The 21,779-nt window shown below is 42.3% G+C and overlaps 1 protein-coding gene across 2 annotated transcripts; it reads right to left on the bottom strand.

The window, feature by feature from the left end:
- Window positions 1-482: 482 nt before the first annotated feature.
- On the bottom strand, window positions 483-21,548 carry ST13 (ST13 Hsp70 interacting protein). Of its 2 annotated transcripts, none has more exons than XM_083400873.1 (12): window positions 21,074-21,548; window positions 17,559-17,640; window positions 16,150-16,222; window positions 15,950-16,020; window positions 14,830-14,896; window positions 13,255-13,339; window positions 11,807-11,917; window positions 10,867-10,969; window positions 7,693-7,809; window positions 4,823-4,886; window positions 2,744-2,868; window positions 483-2,091 (listed from the first exon to the last, which is right to left on the bottom strand). In XM_083400873.1, exons 1-12 carry the CDS (start codon window positions 21,181-21,183, stop codon window positions 1,963-1,965), a joined length of 1,137 nt encoding a protein of 378 aa, XP_083256999.1. In that variant the 5' UTR covers window positions 21,184-21,548; the 3' UTR covers window positions 483-1,962. The 2 variants fall into 2 exon arrangements, with proteins under 2 accessions (XP_083256999.1, XP_083257000.1); XM_083400874.1 differs by having other exon boundaries at window positions 4,835-4,886; window positions 21,074-21,474.
- Between the last annotated feature and the right edge of the window lie 231 nt (window positions 21,549-21,779).

The raw sequence follows: 21,779 nt of genomic DNA, 5'->3' as shown, positions 1-21,779 counted from the left end.
AGACGCACTAACAGGTTAAAGAACAGTTTTTATCTGTGGGCTGCTGAATGTGAAAAAATAGTGGTGTAATTGACTTCCGACAAGCACACAGAGTGCGAACAAGACTGAGTGTATGGGGGGGGGCTCGTTTGATTTCACTGCACACAGGTAGTGTGGTGACAATAAAGGTTTGTTGTTATTATTATTAATATTATTATTATTATTATTACTGAAGATAGAGGTAAAAACGTAACTATAGAAAATACATTTTGGGGGGTTTACATCTTATTCTAATTGCCTCCGCTAAAAACATTGCAGTTTTTGCTGTCACCTGATCATCTTGATCTGCTAAAAGAAAAGACACAGTAGCAATGGTTGAGCAACCCAGCATGGACAATAATAGAGGGGTAATAACCCCTCCAACTTAAAACCTGGTATAGCTTCCCATGAATTTGTTTTAAGGCATATATGAGCACCACTTATGCAATAATTAACAAAAAAGATTATTCAAAACCAGTCTTTATTGTTTTTAAAGGCAACTAGAAGTATTTTCAGAACTAATTCTTAAGCAAAAATGGATTCATATTTTTTCATTCAATGAGATTATTATTGTATGAAGAAGGAAAAAAACTTTCTGGAGTTTATTTTTAGAAGTGAGTTCCTAAATCTGTTCAGATTTAAACAAACAGAAAGCATACATCACTTATGGTTTCAGACAAAATTACAAGAGCACAGAACAGGAAACATTCAAAAGCCCTAGAAGAGACCAAGACGTAATTATAACAAGGTTTCCAACATTAAGAGCGGGAATCAAAATTTTAGTAGAGAGAAAATAACAGATTTAATTGTATTAGTTATCAATGAACATTTCAGCAAAGTGTCCAATGAATACACATGCTGTAATTACAGTATACTGAAGATTTGCCATTCCAACAAAGATCTTCCTTCTCTTCCTTTCAACTGAAGCTCCACAAGTATCAATGTGACAGTATGACAAACAACCCCCCGCCCTATAAAAATCAGTATTTGATACTCTAACTAGGTTATATGGAAATAGGGAAGTACTCAGCTGCAAAAGATATGTAAGGTTCTGGCAAAAGATATGTAAGTTCATTAGAGCTTCCATGAAATGAGAATCCAGAACTTCACCAATCTTAAGATCTATGCTGTATATATTCATTCTGAATTATTTAAAGAATGAATACAACCAATTTGTTTTCCTCCTACAATATTAGGAAATTAAACCAAGAATAATGTTCAATAGTTACAGAAAGGCTCCTACCTTTTGAAGTTATTCAGCTGACTAATGTTAATAAAAACATTTGCCCCCTACACAACTTGACAGAGCCAATTAACAAGTTAATTGGCTCAACATTGATTGTATAAGTAGTCCAGCCTCAACAGCATTTGTACCAACATATTAAAAGCCTAACCCACTGCTGCAGGGATCTGATCTGTGAAGAATCTGATTGCAACTATTTAAGTCACCCTTGTGAATATATAAAAAAGAATATTAATTGTGTATTATTCCTTCCAGTTAAAATAAAAAATACTGATCCTCACTTATGTTAGAACTTAAGAATTGTTACAAGCTCTCACAAAGGAGTTCAGTTACTGGGAAGCAGAAACCCAACACTATTACTTAAAAAAAAAAACCACTAAAAAAAAACACGCCCCTCTGAAAACAGCCCCCCCACCCAACACATTTTGGTACAATCTACTGGAAGATTACAATTAATAAAAATTTAAAAGAAACTGCACTACTGTTGAGTAAGACAAACTCCTGGGCAAAGGTGCTGAGAGGGGGAAATGTATTTTTTTGAAATAAAACCTGAATACAATCAAAGTGACTGCCATTTCTGAAGCACGGAGGGAGGAGGAAAAGGGATTCTACCCAAAGCACCCTAATTCTCTTCTGAGAATTATAGGTACAATGGTTTGTGTTATTGCAACATCCCCCACCTCTTGCAATGGAAGGGGATTTTAGGGTTGATTTCCAAATTTGGCTGATAGTTTGCCAATGAGATTCATGACTTTGGGGTTATTCTGGTACTTTGACATGTTTGCTGGGTTCTGTGCAACATCCTGGAAAGCTGCCATGACTTCTGGATCCTGTAAAACAAAAAGGGGGGAAATGGCTTGTACTGTTGTATGAAATTAAGTGGGCTTTCATATCCATGTTAAGGCCACAGTACAATATAAAATCAACTATATGCTAGTTGTTGTTGGCATCCATCTGTCGTGAGAGACAATGGAGTGCATCTCTGGGGGTGAAGTCAAACCTCTGTGTTAGCAGCACTGAAGTGACCTCACCAGGATGCAAACCTCGGCAGTATATATGGAGGTCCTGGGCTGTCCAGATGACAAGACCCCCATCAGCCTTGAGAACAATTATATAATTATATATAATTGTTTTAAAAATATATAAAATTAATATAAAAATATATAAAAACAGTTATATAAAAATTAATATAAAATATATAAAAACAATTATATAAAAATTGTATTCATAGGCTGTTTAGCCACATCAAGTGGTATTTCTTGCAGTTAAGATTCCTCTTGTTAAGAGGTGTCATTTGTTACAAAGGCCACATGTTACCCTGAGGGCATTTTCAAAGCAGAATAAAATGACTGAAAATAAATGAATGTTGGAATAATCAACTATTTAGAGGAAGGTCCTTAGAGAACAAGCACAACTCATATGAAGAATCAGGGCTCCATAAATCTCTCAATCATCATTATTTTACTTGTTCTATGTTCTCACCTGCATGGCTGCAAGAACTTCAGGGTCACTGAGAATTTCATTGAGACCAGGCATGCCCCCCATTCCAGGCATGCCACCAGGCATACCACCAGGCATACCGCCAGGCATGCCACCAGGAAAATTACCTGAAAATGTAAAGCATAGACTTGGAGCAGGGATCAACAATCTTTCTGGACCAGAGGGCACATTTTGAGAAAGTGTTATGGATGCTAATCACAAAATGGCTACCATAGGGTGTGTGGCATAATGCAAAATGGTTGTCATGAGGGGTGTGGCATAACAAAAAAATTAGAGTGAGTACAGTCATTGCTGCTTTCTCCCCAACCCCCTGGACAATCTCATGCTTACCATGAGAAGTCAGCTATGTCCTGCTAGATTTGATTGCACACTATACTGAATACCCATGCACAAACCGGTGATGTTGCTGTCTAGTAATGGGGAGCATTCCGCAGTTCAAGGAAAAATATACAAAGTGGTCACACACACTTTTATGCATGTACATGCACAGAGCACCCAAATAGATCACATATACACATAAATCTCTCTCATACACACATATGCCACGTACTCCCACTCAAACACAACTCTCTCTCTCCCTCTCTCTCTGTCCAAGTGCACCCATTTTTCTGTCTGAGACCACACATTTGTACTTCCTGCCCTCCCACCCTTACAGACTGCACCACATACCTCTTCTCCATCTCCAAAGTGCATCTTAATCACACACACAGATGGAACCCCTACATGGGGTGAACAAGCAACAAGTGCCTGCTGCCAGTTCCACATAGCTGGTGGGCAACAAGCAAACAGGATGGGCCATCCCTGCCACTTCCTAACCCGCCGCTCAAACATCCTGCCAAACCAACCAGAATGCAAGGAAGCAGCCTTTCCAGCTGAAGCAACTGCTCTGCCATTAAAAATCCTCTACAGCCTGCCTCCCCCCCCCCGCCCCAATATCAAGGGAAACCAACCCAGCTCTCACAGGCAGCATGATGCCTGCAGGTGCCAATGAAGGCCTTTGGGGGCTCCATGGCACCTGTGGGTACAAACCCTGCAGCAAAGCATACCCTGCTTTCACATGTGTGTTACATCCTTACATATTACCGTTCTTTGGAAGCCTCCTATAGCCAGGAGAGCAAGGGAACTAAAACTTTTCTTGAACAAAGGTCAAGACTTTATCCTGTGTTCCAATACCCACTCCTATACCCACTTAATCTTCCGGGTCCAAATATGGTTGCTTTCACCTGGAGGTTACCTGTGAAATAGTTATGCTACCTCAAGGCTTTGTCTTATCATAAACAGAGGAATGTTTATTGTCATGGCCTCTTTAGCAAATTGTATGTGAAGGATTACTGCAGCACAGCAAGTTGTACATACTCTATACGATCTTACCAATAAAGCAAAAGACACGAGAGGAGGCTGTATGGGCAAGCAATTCTGCAGTGTACATGATTTCTAAGATTTGCTATTAGCAAGTTTGTTTATCTACCATCCTTCATTAGATTTGGTTCCAGGACGGTTCATAAAATTAAAGGATTAAGAAACAACCAACCACATAAAAAACAACCCGCAGTTTAAACACAGCAAGCAGTTAAGACCGTAAAATGCCTAAAATACAAAAAGAATAAAAACAGGTTCTCTGGTCCCTAAAAGCAGTGAGGTGAGCCTTTCTGGGGATGTGCCTACAGATGGCTGCCATGTGCTTACAGATGGCATGCCATGTCCAGAAAGGCTTTCTCTTTGGTTGCCAAGGAGAGAGAGTGGGGGGGGGGGGCAGGATGATATGGGTGAGGCTCTTCAGGTCTCAATAACATCTCCCTCTTTTCCAGCCCCCAAGTCACTTTCATGGTCTCCTAGGCCACTACAGTGAGTGTTTGTTCCTATGAGTAGTTATGTGTTCCCTTCACATACAGATATTCCCTTCCAACAGCCAAACAACTTTCCCTCTTGCTTAGAAAAACCAAACTTACATAAGTAAAACTTTTCTTTTGCCCCAGTAGCAAGTTAAACAAAATGCTATGACCCAGATCCATTAAGTTACCATCTCTCTGTTGCTATTCATGCTTTGAAATGAACACATACCTGGGAAGCCACCTGGGAAGCCACTAAACGGAGGTCCTCCCGTTTGTCGTCGAGCCTCTTCCTCCTGCAATCAATGAATCATGAGAAAACTTCACATGCTCTCCAACTAATCAAGCTTAGATATAGAAAGCTGAGAAGGCTATTACAACTGGATCCAAAGCCTACTATATAGACCCTACATGCTCTTAGGTTCTGCACTACTGCTTCACTCCAGGATAATACTGAATTTCTAGGCCCCTGGAAGAGTGAGTTTTGAAAAGAAAATAGTTGTGATATTTATTTTAATGCTCAAGTTTGTTGCTGCTCCCTCAGTGTTTATAGCACTGGGCTTCAAACTACAGGTAACTTGCATCTTACGCAGCAGGGGTTATGTTCTTGGCCACTGCACATATAAGCAGCGCAAAGGCATAACGACCCCTACAAAACTGTAAAAATAAATAAATCACTGCACTCATCAGTGGGTGACAAATAAGGCTCTTAGTCTTCCTCCTCCTCTTCCTTGCTAAATGATGCTTTAGGGGATGATATGAGGACATGGGGGGTTGCCAGATAGCCAGAAGAAGTGCTTGGCTGCAGTTCAGATCTAGGGGTGGATTGCATGAGCACAATTGCCACTACTGTCTCTTGAATGCATCAAACATTTCCTTGCATGGTCTCAGTGTCTGTAATCCCACAGATGATCTTGAGGCTGAGTTCCATGAGGGGGTCAAACTCTGCAATCAGATCATTTGTGTGCTTTATGACTTGGAAGAGTTGAGAAAATTTCTGCAGGTTCCAACTTGCTCTCCATCCTCATCCTCACATTCTAAACTTGATCTGACCAGTTTCTCTCTAGCTATTCAGCAGTCAGTACCTGTTGGCCCTCAATTAGTTCTTCTACTTCTTCCTGGATGAGGCCAACAAAGCCATCACCACCTACCTGCCTAGCCATCTGCACAATGCCCTCCACCTCAGTGACCGTGCTTGAAAATCTCTTGAAATCATGCACACATTCCTTCCACAAGTTCCACCAGCATGCATTCACTGTTTCAGGCTTGACTGCATCCACAATGGGTGACGCAATGGGTAACTCTGAAGGACATCCAGCATACCGTGGAGTCAAGAGCTGAATCAGCATCCATTGCATTGATAATCCAGGTGATGAGCTTCGTGTGAGTAGTCTTGGAGCAGTGGATCACACCTTGATGCAGAGGCTAGATGAGGGATGTCCTATGTGGGGGGGCGGGGGCGGGCTACCTTGCTGTGTGTGAAGCAGAGTCCTTCATTGCCCAGCATTGTCCATAAGCATTATCACTTTAAACCACAGTTGTTTCTCTCTGAGGAACTGTCTCACCTCTGGAAAGAAGGAGTTATGGAGGCAGTCTAGAAATGATGATGTCACCCAGGCCTTTTCATTGGATTACCAAAATACCAAAATTACCAAAATACAGGAAGTAGATTCTTCTCCTTGCCTTTTGCACAGGGGTTTTGAGACCTGTACAGCAAGCATGGCTTTATTACGTGTCCAGCTGCATAGCTACAGAGCAGCACAGCTACTCTATCCTTTCCAGCTTTGAAGCCAGGGGTTTGCTTTTCAGCTTTGGCAATGCAAGTCTGCTCAGGTATTTTCTTCCAGAGAAGTCCTGTCTCGTCTAAAGTGAAGACTTGCTCTGGAAGACAGGACTTGTCCAGCAGCTACTTTGATTGTGCAGGGTATGTTTTCACAGTCTCTTTGTCTGCAGATGAAGCCTGCCTTATTGCCTGGACATTCTTCAGGTTGAAACAGATCTTAAAGCTCTTAAGGCAACCTGAGCTGGCTTTAAATTCCTTGCTGATTCCCAACTGTAGTGGAAAGTTTACTGCGGCCACAGGGGCTGAGAGATTTGTGGCACGAGAAGCTGCCATCCACAGCAACATGTTTCTGGTTCTTGCCTTCCAGCCACAAGTTCAGTGCCTTCTTTGTCTTCACCAAAGCCATGTCTTGCACTTGGCTGGTCACCTTTGCAGCCAGGGATGCACTTACTGCCACTCCTCCATGGACCTCATTTTCATGCACCTTGATGGCATGGATGCTGTACTCATTCCGGCCATATTTGTGTGCCACAGCACACACAGACATGCCAGCTCTCAAGCAGCTCAGCACAGCCAACTTCTTTTCCAGTGTGGGAACCATCCTTCACTTATTCTTTCGTTTCTCAGCAGCTGATGATAATGAGGATGCCTTGTGTTTTGTGGCCATTCTGCAGCTCTAACCACCTCATCCACAATCCTCCAAGTGTCCTCCAATGTCTCTCCAAGCCCCTCCACAAGTCCTTCAGACCTCTTCCAACCACCTCTTCCAAACTCCTGTGATGTCTCTCCAACCTCCTTCAATCTCCCTCTCCAACTGCTTCTTCCACACTCCAACCTCCCCCAATGTCTCTCCAAACTTCTCCACAAGTCTCTTTGGTCTCCACCAATCAGCCACTCTAACTCTCTGCTACCTCCTCTGCCTTCTCTTCACACTCTGCAGACTCTTCAACCACACTCAAACACTTTCACAAAGACTACCGGGATCTTTTGCAGTTTCTTCCTGCTCAGCCACCCCTTTCCACCCCGTGCATCACATTTTCATGGTATTTTTAAAAAGAAAATGGTGATGTGCATGAAGCCGTGATCATGATAAGTACGTATAATAAGTGTAAGATGTGAGTTACCTGTACAAAAAATAGTTATCATTTTGAAGTTCTCTGCAACTAAATACAGACTCAGTTAAAGACAGACATTCTAAAATATAGGTTAGCATTTGAAACTGTAGAAGTGCCCCTTTTTTAGCCTATTTCCATGCACATTTTTTGGATAGAGTTATGCTGGGTTATTTTCCTGTTGTACATGCTTTATTAAGCTCTCACCCTTTGAGCTCTCTCATGTTCCTCTCGAGCTTTCTTTACTCTTTCCATCCTTTCCCTGATTTCTTTTTCTTCACGCTTTCGTTCATATTTTCTTCTGTGTTCTGCAATCTTCTGAGCCTGAAGCACAGAGGGTGGGTATTGGTCATATGAATCCAGAGCATCTTTAAAATACCATCTTAGCACTTTACCTACCTCAACTAGTTTTAATTGTTTGGTACTCTGCCAATTCTTTTCTAGTACTGAAAATTAGATATTTAAGACACATACCTTCTCTTCAACAGGCAACTTAAGATTCAATATGTTGCTGGGTCCCACAGGATATGAAGTCAGTATTTCACAAGAGGGCAAAACTTGCAGCCTGAAGCTGCTGATGGTATGAGTGAACATAGTAAAAACAATTATCCAGGCTTTAAAAGTCTGGAAACCTATCTAGGAGTTTATACTACAACTCATGTGTAAAAATATTTTGAGAGGATTGCTTATAGTGTTCTGGCCAAGCCAAGCTAAAGGATGAAGACTGCCACTTAAAAAGTCTTAATCAATAATGGAGTGTCTTAACATTTTTCAGCCTCAGGGCCACATTGGGTTAGGATCCTCCCCTAACCCATCATTGTGGTGGAAAGAATTGACCAACCTTCCTCTTTCTGCAGTGCTTGACCCCTTAGCAATAGAACCATGTTAACTGGTGAACAGGCACTCCTGTGGATGGAGGAGATAAATCAATTTTCCCAAGGGGTGGTAGGTCACCAGAAATGGCTTGGCAGGCCAAGGCTAGCCTGCAAATTTGCCACCCTTGATCTAGACAACATAGCATATTTAGAAGCCAGAAATGCTAAAACCAATGTTCAAAATGTAAAATACCAGGGAGTATACTACACACTTGGCATACAAAACTTTAGGCTCTAGGGATATCACATTTTGGGCCAGTGGTATCAACTAGGCTTCTCAAAACATGATGTATTGAAAGAAACATGCCTTCAGTTGTCATCAGTATTTGGCAGCAAAAGCTCCTAGTATCCATAACACTGCTACTTAAAGAAGCCATTACACTATTTTTCATAGGTTTCAGCTTCCAGATGCTTCTCCAGATATTATAAAGGACGCCTTTCTGCATCTTTTATCAAAAACTTTAAAGAGATTTTCAGTAGTAGGCTCCCAACTAGGTCAAGTCTCAACTATAGCCTAGTCAGCAGAGAATGACACTCTTAATCTCAGGATCATGGGTTCAAGCCTGACTTTGGGCAAATGAGTCCTGCATTGAAGGCGGTTGGACTAGATGACCCTCGTGCTTCTAACTCTACAATTCTAGGATTCTAAGTCTGCCCTGGCTCAGCAGTGCTAGAAACTGGGATAGAAAAGCTAGGAGCCAAATTTTGGCAACACACTTTAGTTATTATTTTGATACACATGAACTAATACACAAATCACATAAGTGACACATTGTTAATATCACATTTTAACAGAAATTGTTAATACGTTTCATTTGGTGCTTACAACAAAAATATTGGTACACCACACCCTACTCTTTACTGTTAAACTCCTTATTAACATTTTGGCTATCCCTGACATATATTTCGAGGCTTCAAAGCATATACATTTCAGAAATCCTTCAGTATCAGCCAGGCACAAAAAATAGCACCTAGACCTTTTGAGCTTTTTGCAAATGGAGAATCTTTGGGCGTGAAATGCACCTGGCACCCTGCTAATTTCAATCCCTGTGGCTGAGACTAGCCTATTTTACTTGGTCCTCTGTCTTGTGAAATTATACTGTTTCAATTAGTTGCTCATGTTTTTATTATCATTCTCTGTGCTGCAGTTTCAATGAGTGGGAGGAGGGAACTGCCCTAAGGCGTCTTCACAGGAGTTGGTCCTGCCCACCTAGCAACAACAGGCATTTCCTAAACATCCCCACTCCTCTTCATGTGGCAAACAATAAAGCAATAGACATGGAGACTGTAACAATGAGTATGGACAGAGCAGAGGCGTTTCCTACAACTCTGAAATGCCTTCTCTTCTTTTCATCTATAAAAGCCATGGAAAAGGGGAGACATATGCCAGTCTTTAGGAGTTGTCAATGAAGTAAAAAGAGTATGTGGAAGACTTAGGCTTCTTGAATCAAATTTTCATTCTATCTGTGGGAAATAATACAGTGGAGAGAGCAGCTCTAGATACCAAGTAGCAGGGAGAGGAAGCAGAAGCCAGGCTGTCACATCAAAGCTTCAGAAATGTTCAATTATACACATGATTATGATATCAAAATTTATGACCTACTTGATGGGTCTTCCTTTTGTACAAGGTTAAGATTTATCCCTTGCTGATGTCAATCCTAAACTTACAGTAGGAAGGTCAAACATTTGGCCCTATGGACACTGCTGAACTAAGACTTCCTTCACCCCTGGCAAGCATGGCCAATGGTCAGGAAGATGGGAGTTTAGTTCAAGATCTGGAGGGCCAAAGGTCTCCACATATGATCTACACAATGCCAGACCAGATGAAACAGTACAGTTAAACAATTATTCAAAAATATTATTTGAATATAAAGGCCAGCTTGCAAAAACAAGGAGTGATTCTCTAGAGACAAGGCTGAACTTAAGATTTTTTTGAACTGTTTGTAATCACAGCTGACAGCACTCCCATGAGGCAATGCTGCAAATCAGTAAAAAAATAATAATATTGCGTTCTAGCCAATGCACTGATCTCGGATGATCCACATTTTATGCAGCAGATGTATCTACAGTTTTCCCACTGTTCCTTTCCCACAAATATTGGGAACACATGCCCATATCATACACACACATTTCCCCTTCAGATGTTATAGGAGCTTACTCAGAGACATGCAGTGGACACATGGCAAACTTGTCTACTTCCAGCAATCGTCTGCAAGTTTGAGGATGGAACCACAGCATCCTTAGTTTTGAACTATGGGGCCATGCATAATTCCAACAGACACCAATTTCTGAAATAAGTTCTGCCTAACACCACAGAAGACAAACCATGAACAAGGCAATAAATTATTGATGTCCCAAGGTACAGCCTGAAGGCACATGAGGCCACCACTCTGTTCAAGCTAAGGAGCTCTGAGGAATCACATATACACTGTGTTCAGGTCCACACAAAAAGAAAGCCAGGACAGAAAATGTAAGAAAATAAATATGTATTCCTGTTGTCACTCACTCTGGGCTGCACTTCCTTCAGCATGGCACTAGCATCTTCATCATAATCCAGTTTACAGGCTAATGCCAGGTCATGTGCAGACTCCTCCCAGTGACCCAACAGCCTGGCAATGACAAGATCCAAGACATTTTAAAATCAGATTTAACCCATGGCATAAAATAGGGGTGGGCATCCTTTAGCGAAACAACTTCTGAAGACCACAACTCCCACCATCCCTGAACACTGATCATGCTGGCTGGGGATTATGGGGGTTTTGAGTCCAAAAACATCCAGAGGGCCGCATGTTCATCATTCTTGGGCTAAAAGAAAACCCATAGATATGCACAGCTTGAAAACCAAACAGAAACTTTCTATTTCATTATTATGGTACAGTCATACCTCGGGTTAAAGTCGCTTTGGGTTAAATCTTTTAAGGTTGCGTCCCGTGGCAACCTGGAGGTAACAGAATGGGTTACTTCCGGGTTTTGCTGCTCGCACATGTGCAGACGCTCAAAATGACGTCACACGCAGGTGCAGAAGCGGCAAATCACGACCCACGCAGACGCAGGTTGTGTTCTGCTCAGGATGCGAATGGGGCTCAGGAACGGATCCCGTTCGCATCCAGAGGTACCACCGTACTTGTATTTTTGCAAATCCAAACTGTCCCTTAATTCCAAGTTTTACATTGAAGAAGCAAAGGAGAATCTACCGTGGTAGCAGAACAGTACAAAAATGTGCATTTATATATGGTTAAGATTATCTTACCTACCCTTCACAATAAGGTCTTGGGGCAGGTTGCAACAATTTACAATTATAAAAACAGACACAAGTTGAATCAATTTAATAAAAAATACCAGCTACGCAACTGGATTATGTTTATGCTATACAGCAAACCAGACCGGAAAGTTTGTATCTTCATTTATCAGAGGAGTACAATGTAAAGAGAGGTTAGTTTCTTTACCTGTGGGCTTTCCCTCGCCATTTGTAAGGCTGTGCTGAATCAGGGTTAATCTGAATAGCTCTATCACAATCTCTGATGGCAGCATTTGGCTTCTGCATTTTCACAAAGACACTGTCGACAACAAGGAAATCAAATATGTTTAAGGAACTATCAGCTGCACATTTTTGGGTACTCAGAATGGAGTTCTGCTACAAGTTACATGATAGTAATGCCTAATCATATTTTTTCCCTTCCACTGTCCCCAAAACTGCAAGCTGCTTCAGTAATTTGGATACATCCTCTTCTAACACGTATGCTGAGCTTTTAATGCTCATTTTAAAAAATTCAATAATAATGTGGTTTAATGGCTTATACACTTTTCTTTTTCTAAGATTGGTATTAATGGCATCAACCACCTATTGCTTCAATTTTTATCTGACAGTGACTTCTATGAAGCAACATTAAGCAGGATCTCAAACTCCAATTTAATTTAGCTAAGTCCTTTAATAAATACACATACTTACTCTGTCTTACTCGGACAAAAATCAAAATTAGGAATATGACATCTAAATTATGTCCAAGTGTGCTAAGAAAAATAAAAATGCTTGCTTTTTCATAAAGTCATTCTGTAATCTGATTTTATGTATACAGGTATGGTAGCATTAAGGACAAGGGAAAGAGAAGAGGTATATGGAAAGGAGAACATGGAACAGGGTCATTAGAAGAAAAGACAACCATGAGCACATAGCAATTTAGAAAACTGACATTTACACTTACTATTCTACAGACCATCTGGTAAATATTTCCACAACCACCAACAGGACTTTTCAGGTGAAAAACAGAACCTCAAAATGTCAAAGACTGTATGGTGGCTTGCAAAGGAGCTAATCAAAATAGATTTAACAAAGAGGCACAAGAGGCTTAACAGTTTTTTTGCAGCCAGGTCAAGGCATAGTCACATTTGTACAATATGTACATTTTACTAACAATCCATTTAGGAAGAGAATTCTGGAGTTAATTAGTCTAGACTAAGCTGTGTTTAGGGACGCGGGTGGCGCTATGGGTAAAAGCCTCAGCGCCTAGGGCTTGCCGATCGAAAGGTCGGCGGTTCGAATCCCCGCGGCGGGGTGTGCTCCCGTCGTTCGGTCCCAGCGCCTGCCAACCTAGCAGTTCGAAAGCACCCTCGGGTACAAGTAGATAAATAGGGACCGCTTACTAGAGGGAAGGTAAACAGCGTTTCCGTGTGCGGCTCTGGCTCGCCAGAGCAGCGATGTCACCCTGGCCACGTGACCCGGAAGTGTCTCCGGACAGTGCTGGCCCCCGGCCTCTTAAGTGAGATGGGCGCACAACCCTAGAGTCTGTCAAGACTGGCCCGTACGGGCAGGGGTACCTTTACCTTTTTAAGCTGTGTTTGGGTATATGTAGTTTGACATCCTCTAATGCACTTGTTTTCAAATTTAAAGTCTCACCTGGCTCGTTTGGCATACAAGATAGCCAGTTGTGGATTCAACTTGATGGCTTCTGTGAACAAATCAATGGCTTTCTGAAGTTCACCTGGAAATATAAATAAGGCTTCAGTTGTACCCCCAAAGAAGACATCTACATGATATGTTGTTGTTGTTTAGTCGTGTCCGACTCTTCGTGACCCCATGGACCAGAGCACGCCAGGCACTTCTGTCTTCTACATGATATACTTGTCTTAATTAGGAGTACTGGACATATGGAATAAAGGGAATGGTACATAGTGCCATCAGTCTTGCCTCATTGGCAAGTTGCAGACATCCTCTTTTGGGACAAGGCACTCAAGTGGATTGCAGCTGTGCAACCCCAGGTATTCGTAGGGTTTTCTAGACAAATTTAACTTGGTTCCAAGTCCTGTTTTGTTGTAGAAACCGCATTGATCACCCTTTGTGATAACCAGTGCCAAGAGAAGAGGAATACAACCTTTTTGATACCCCTAGTATTCTCAGCATCTTTTGATACCGTCAACTGTGGTATCCCCATGGAATGACTATGTGAAATGTATATGGATTGCATTTAGGCAACGGAGCCCAACAACATGCGCTTCCTCCCTTGCCTCGGGGGGGGGGGGGGGGATAGTGGTGGGAGAGCAAAATAGTCTGTGAGAGTGAGGCAGACACACACACACACCTTGGTAGGACCTGCATGGGAGGGGAGCCTGATGAGTGAGAGGCAATTTGCCTGGCCCTCCAGTTTTTTTTACCTGCAGGTCAGTGGCCCATAACATAAAGAAGATTTCCCTTTAACCTTGCTTTAAAGGCTTTTACAGTTTGAAACACTGGTCCCTTAAGGACTACTTCTTCTCTGTCAACCTACATGGGAGCTGAGATTTTCCCATGCAGGTTGACAGAGAAGCCTTTCTCAGAGTTTCACCACCATGAGCAATCAAGTGGTCGGCAATGCTTCTGACATCCTGGTTACTGAATTCCCCTCCCCAGAAAGTGTGTCTAGTCCGCAGGTCTGCAAACTTTTTCAGCAGGGGGCCGGTCCACCATCCCTCAGACCTTATGTAGGGCCAGACTATATTTTGAAGGGGGGGGGGGAATGAACAAATTCCTATGCCCCACAAATAACCCAGAGATGCATTTTAAATAAAAGCACACATTCCACTCATGTAAAAACACCAGGCAGGCCTCACAAATAACCCAGAGATGCATTTTAAATAAAAGGACACATTCTACTCATGTAAAAACACGCTGATTCCCGGACCGTCCGCGGGTGGAATTTAGAAGGCAATTGGACGGGCCTTAATTTGCCTACCCATAGTCTAGTGGCTATAACATCATATTTTAGGTGTCAAGACAAGATGTTTAGTCTCAAGCATTTTAAATAAAATTATTCTTTTTCTGGATCAGATAGGAAATGAAATTATTTTAAAGATTGTCATTCACTGCACTATCTGAATCGAAGTTATGGTGAATTTGGAACAATCCACCCTAAAAAATAGAAGTATACTAGATTACATATTTTGTTTACCTCTAAAAAGCTTGTCAGGCAATTAATTTTCCTTATAAAGAACTCACCTTCACCTAGTGCATTAATAGCTTCCATCTTTTTTTCATTCGCCTGGTCCATCATCTCTTCCGTTACCTAAAGGAGAGAGAAACAAAGTGACTCAAATTCACACAAAGTATTTGGAAAGCATTCTTGATTCTAGAAATTTTAAAAGGTCTAGAGCAGGGGTAGGCAACCTAAGGCCCATGGGCCAGATGCAGCCCAATCGCCTTCTCAATCCAGCCTGCGGATAGTCCGGGAATCAGCGTGTTTTTGCATGAATAGAATGTGTGCTTTTATTTAAAATGCATCTCTGGGTTATTTGTGGGGCCTGCCTGGTGTTTTTACATGAGTAGAATGTGTGCTTTTATTTAAAATGCATCTCTGGGTTATTTGTGGAGCATAGGAATTCGTTCATTTCCCCCCCAAAATATAGTCCGGCCCACCACATAGTCTGAGGGACGGTGGACCAGCCCACAGCTGAAAAGGGTTGCTGATCCCTGGTCTAGAATATCAATATACGACTCAACCGAATCTCAGCAGAGGGACATGTGTTTCAAAACTACTTAAAGGCAATTAGAAAAATATCTATCAACAATAAATTTCTTCTTTTTAAAAAGCCACACAGAGTATGAAGGAGAGTTGAAATTGTCTTAACGTTTTATTTATTTTTCCATCCTTTAGATCAGTGACTATTTAGTTGTGGTAGAACACATCTGGTGCACTGGCAGTCTGCTGGTCTGATCCAGCTCAGCAAGCTCTTCCTGCTAGCCCACTAGCTCCCTGTCTCCATTTCGCAAGCAACAGGACTGCTTTATTTCTTCTGCCTGGCGTATTGCACATGTATGTGATACAGAAGTGTATGTGCAGACATGAGATGGCCAGATCCACCTTTGTTTTGGCCACAACAATCTTTCTAAGATATCAGTTATTTTTCTTAACATTAAAAGGGTAATTTGAAATCCACGCTCTGCATTGGTTTCCTATATATTAGTACAGATTGCATCATGGTGGATTTGTTTAGATAGCTCTTAAATATTGTAAAGCAATTTTCATGCTGTGCAATCCAGAAATGTTGATTGATTGATCGAAAAAGCTACATGAGGTTTTACAAAGAGAGACAGTTCCAATCTCAATTAAGCTTATTACCTCAAGACTTTCATCTCCCATTTCTTGAGGTTCATCACTGTCTGGTTCAATCACTCCTTCATTATCAATTTCTGCGAACAAAATCACCACTAATTAGAAGAATCCTAGTTATTCCACATAAGAGGCTAAATAGGAAAAATGAAGCCAAAACATTGCATCTACAACACAGAAACCATGCAATACAGTACTGAATAACTCACCCACATCACTCTCTTCACTCTCGGGTTCTGATGGCTTTGGCGGTTCCTCTGGCTTCTTTTCTTCTGCTTTTGCCTAATGAAAAGGATATCAAATTATTGCCATGCTCATTTAAAGCTTTGCTTAGGGTGGTATTGTAGCATGTTCAGACAATTCTAGAATAAATTATTTTCAGGGGCTGAATTGGAGAACTGTTGCATTGTTTTTCCAGCTAGAAAGTTTAAAATTTAAAAGGTGAATATCTCAAAAATGTAATTATGATATTTTGGTTATTTAACTTCTGCTTGCTACAGACTACTGGAAAATCTAGACTTTCTACTGTTCTACAATTCACCTGGTAAGATCTGGAAACATATATAAGTATCACTGAAACATAGGGCAAGGGGCCCCATCAGAAAAGGAGCATATCTGACCAACGAAGTATTTGTTAGCAGAGTCTGACAGCAATCATCAGCACCACTACTGCCAGTTGTCAGGATTCAAAGAACTAAGCAACTAACTACACACCCAAGGGAACTTTAGACTTCTGCTTTCCAAAGAACAGAAGCCTTTGCCACATGACAAACCACTTCGGAAGGCATAAAGACTTTTAAAATGCCAACAAACATAATGGGGTGACCTCCTGTTCGGGGGATAGTTACTCCCAAAAAAGTAATGTGTATAACATGTGCAATCTCTCCTGCTCTTACCCTTTCCTCTATGTTGGCTGACCCACGACTAGGGCTGGGCGATATCTGGTTTTCAACATCATAATATATCAGCAGCTAAATATCGTGATATAATGATTTATCACAGTGTCTGAAATGTATCTCAGCTGCTGACAGAGATTTATATAGTGCTTTTGTCCATAAATTGTTCAATTTATCTTCTTCAATGTTCATATCCCTGTTTAATTCCCAGATTTTGTTGCGGGTAAAATTGGTTCTCAACAAGGGTTTCATATAAAAGGGAAATTAATCATTATACTATATCTTCCCAAATGATTTTTCTGCATAGGCTAATGGCCCTTTATGTACTCAAAAAATTATTATCATGGAATCAACAAAGGATGTAGTATCCAACATGCATCTTTAGGTATGCACAAAGAAAGCCTGAGTAATTACTAATGATCTTGTTGACACATGAAGGAGAGACACACACTTGTGTCCAGGGCAGATGTCTATCAGCTCCATCTGGTAAGCCAGCTGAGACCCTACCTGCCTGTACTATGTCTTGCCAGAGTGGTACATGCTCTGGTTATCTCCCACTTGGACTACAGGCAACTCCCCATTTGTGATTTATAAGACAGCATCCATACTATTGCACAAAGTTGAGATGCAGGTCAATTTTTTTTAGATCAAATTGCACCCTACATTAGGAATTGTATGTACAAACATAAAAGCCATAATCCTATCAAGCGCCTCTCTCTTACCTCATGTGTTCCTTCCGCAGCTCCTTCTGCAGCTCCTTCCTGAGAAGTGTTGCATGGAGCTGGTGGTATTTTACCTCCCATACTTTTCAAAAAAAGAAAAAGATTGGTGAGATGCAGAGTTTGACAACATTTGGTTTAAGATAAATGAAAAGTATAAACCACTAAGTAACAGTTAGCAATGAATATTTATTCATGACTAAAGAATAACTGAACAGAAATTCTATTACCTTAAAATTAGTCCCATTTGCTTTTCTGAATTGCTACTCAGGAATGCTTCAGCACAATTTTATGTTATTAAGGTAGAACAACTGAAACCCCTTTAAGCATAGCAATGTCAATTAACTAGCATTTGCTGCCTTCTAATCCAGGAAATTCGGAAAGAAAGAAAAAGCTGTGGAAGGTTAAGCATTTCTAGATTTAACTTGTACTTTCACATGCCGCAGTATGATTCCACAACACTAAGGAAATTACCCTGAACAAAACACTCCATTTTTACCCATACTTTCAAGTCAGAACTGTGATTATGTACAAAGGTTACAAGCAATAACACTAGAAAAAAAATATCTGTAAAGAGGTGGAATGTAGATTATCCCCAGCAACTTTCCTAGAGCAAGGGGTGCAGGTGCTCAGCTTGTTCTACATTGTTCTGTACCTCTGATTCCCAAAGCATGTGCTTTGCACCACAACTGATTTCCCTAAAACTGGTTGATCCAACACATGACTTGAGGGCTACAAGGAGCCTTTGAGACCTTTTTTGAGGGCCCACAACATCATCTTTGTCCCCCCCCCCCTCCTTGCACTGCTTTCCCAAAACTGGGTAAACAAGGTGTGAGGGTTTGGGAAGGAGGCGTCAGGGCTGGGGAGGGCTCAAATTTTGGCCTCCCCCCACAGCACAACAATGCAGGGTGTGGCCTGCGGGTTCCGTGTCAAGTACTCTTGCAGCCCACTTGGTCTGAAAGGTTGGACCTCCCTGCCCTAGAATGTACAGCAAAATGTGGTGGTGGAAATCACACTTCCTGTTTCAATAAATTAATGGTGCACTTTCCAGAAACATTTACAGTATCTGTGAAACACTTCTGAGATGAAAGGAGCATCTCTGACACACTCCTCTAGGAATAATATTAAATGTTAAATCTAACTGAAATAAAATTAACCCAGAAGAGTAACCACCAAATAAGAACTACTAATATTCTCTGGCCACCCTATTTGATTTACAGTTTCACTGCTCACTTTGTTAGGAAGACTTTACCATTCAAAAACTAACTGATACTTTTATATAGCCCAATCGTAGTATGAGTTAGGCATACCTGAGTCCACTGATTACAATGCATGCAAAGCCTCCTAATGCTACAAGACTGTGTTATTAAACAACTATTTGATTCAAAATAAAAACCATTTCACACACAAAGAGATTTCAAATGAACAAGCTCTACCACTCCAGCAGAAAACCTGAAATCTTACTACCCAATAGATAGAGCTACAGGTTACCTTAGAGTAAACACAGCCATGTTTGTTTCTACTCCTCCACAGCATAGCTCTTTCAGCCACAACTCTTTCTACACCCCTCCCTCCACAGCATGAAATGCAAGCTTTTGCACTGTCATGGAACAATACTTTAAGGTCTGTAGCCAAAGCTAGACTGCTTTTCTTCACAGAATCATCAACATTATTACTTGAGGGGTTTTTCCTGGGCTATGAAACAGGACTCCATAATGGTTTTTAATTCATTTAGCTAGAATGTGGTTGGCTGCATAAATGGCACTCTTGGCAATGTAACACTGATTGCTTTCAAGCAGGATCTGAAATCATGGAGGGGATATTAGAGAACCATCTGGAAAATTTTAACAGCCAATTTTACTATTGTACAGATTTCAATAAGTAATCCAGTTAAATGTTTTTAACCATGCTTACAACAATATGAGTTGGTGGGGAGAAAGTAGATTCTTCTAATCTAACCCCTGGATCTAGCAAGTGTTAAAATATAAACCAGGCTAGCTTCCTGTGTTGAGGTGAAAGTCTGGATGATGAGGCATTAAGAGAAGGAGTTCTGTGTGAGAAGGCAAACGGCTGGGGGGGTGCCCCTCCCCCAGCTCTGTTAGTTAAAAGGACAAAGCTGGAGTTTAGAGCTGAGTTGCAATGATGTGACCTAGAAGTAAAGCTGCAAGCTGGTGAGAGAGTCAGAGCAAGGTTTGATTTCTGTTTGAATCCCCTCCATTGTAGGTTCAGGTTGCATATATGTGTAAACAAACCATATATCATAAAAACATATAAAAAAATTGTCCAGTAGCACCTTAGAGACCAACTACGTTTGTTCTTGGTATAAGCTTTTGTGTGCATGCACACTTCTTCAGATGCATGCACATGAAAGCTTACACCAAGAACAAACTTAGTTGGTCTCTAAGGTGCTACTGGACAATTTTTTAATTTTTTAATATGTTTCGACTGTCAGACCAACACAGCTACCTACCTGAATCATATATCATAAATACACTAAAGTATCAGCTGTGCTTCACTCCAGAAGGAAACAAAACCCTGGGCAAGCTCTTGGAACCCCGGAATCCCACCCTGCTCCAAGATTGGAGTGGCATGCAACAATATATTTGCACAATCCAAGGTGCATTGTGGCTTGTGTTGCACACACTTCCACAAAAAGTCGTTTGATAAATACAATCGTTTTTATCCTAAGCAACTCAGTTTCAGGCTACTCCAAAATGCATGCTTTTTTCAACAAAAAAGGAACTTCCAGGTGGAAAGGAAAGCATAGGCAAAAATGTGCTTGGCATGTAGATTATGATGTTTGTTTTTCACTAAATGTGCTCTGGTGCAGCAACTGGGGACAATATTCCAGCATCAAAATACATATAAGAAAGTGCAACACCTGAGTAATCATCATAATGATCTGAAAGCTTTCTCTTATCCTTTCCTCAGGCACGAAACGTTTTCTGTGCAGCAGAAATGTTCGTACACCGAGGGGATTAAAGAGCACATGTTAATTGTAACAGCCTGAAACCCTTTCGTTGCCGAGAAAGGGGGGGGGGAGTGGAGTAACTGGACGTGAGAAGAACAGGTTTCCAATGACACGGCTAGGCCTTCCGTCCAAAGATCCGGCCATCCGTCCCTCAAACAGCCTCGGATTCCAGGGAAAGGATTGAAGACTCAAACCAAAGCAGGCACCTTTCGCAAGGCAAATAAATTATTCTGATGAATTTCCCAGCCCCATACAAGTCCCTGCAACTCCTCCAGCTCCGCGCTTTTCAAGCCCGACTTCTCTCTTATTATCGAGGCCTGATCCAGGGTTCGCCGCCCACCAAACGCCCCCCTCCCGCCAAAAACAAAAACCCAGCAGCCCCCCCCCCAAGCCCTACCGTCCGAAAACTGAGACACTTTCATCACCTGAAAACGGGGGTGAGGGGGAGAGAGGGAGGAAGAAACGGGGATACAGAGGACCCCACTCTACCCCCACCTCCACCTTCTCCAGCGCCGCCCCATGAGGGGCTTCCCCCCCCCCGACTTACCCCTCCACCCAGTCGCGGAAGAAGCGCAGGTCGTCGCTGTGCAGGATGGCCGGGTTCTCCTTGCAGAGTTTGACGAAGGCCCGCAGCTCGCTCACCTTCCGCAGGTCCATGGCTCGCCCGCTTCCCTCCCGCGCGTCCCCCTCGCTGCTGCTGCTACTGCGGTGGTTGCCGCCGCTTGAGCTTCCCTCCAAGCGGAGTAACGAAAGTTCCCAGCCTCCCTCTTCCCTCCCCTCCCGCTCGCTCGGGGGCCCCGCTGCCTGTCACGCGCAATTCAGTTCAGCGCCACGCGCACGCGCTCCCCGCCCCTCCTGCCCCGCCCTCCTGTCAGCTTTTCGCTCCCGGCTGCCGCTCCCGCTGGCCGCCTTCCCCCTTTGCCCACGCCCGAGAGGCTCCTCCCACTGTGCCCTCGCGACCCACCCGCCGTGGCCCTTCGAGCGACGCTCGCGCGGGGCGGACCCGAATTTTCCAGAAATGAAACCCGAGTCGCCCAAGGCGTTTGCCTCTTTCCGTTGTCCCCGCCCGCCCCCGCCATTCCCACTTGGAGAACAACACCGAGTTATTTCACACGCCAGAGAGCAATTACTGAACTTAAACGGCCTCTCTGCGCGCGAATATGGGTCTCCCCGTGTTTGTTTTTACATGCAGGCGTTTTACTTAGTCGCCAAAGTAAAAATTTTCCTAGGAAGGAAGGAAGTGGGATGCAATC

This window comes from Podarcis tiliguerta (assembly GCF_965153285.1).
Source record: "Podarcis tiliguerta genome assembly, chromosome: 10".
NCBI classification, from domain to species: Eukaryota; Metazoa; Chordata; class Lepidosauria; order Squamata; family Lacertidae; genus Podarcis; species Podarcis tiliguerta.
This window is presented reverse-complemented; position numbering and strand designations above follow the sequence as displayed.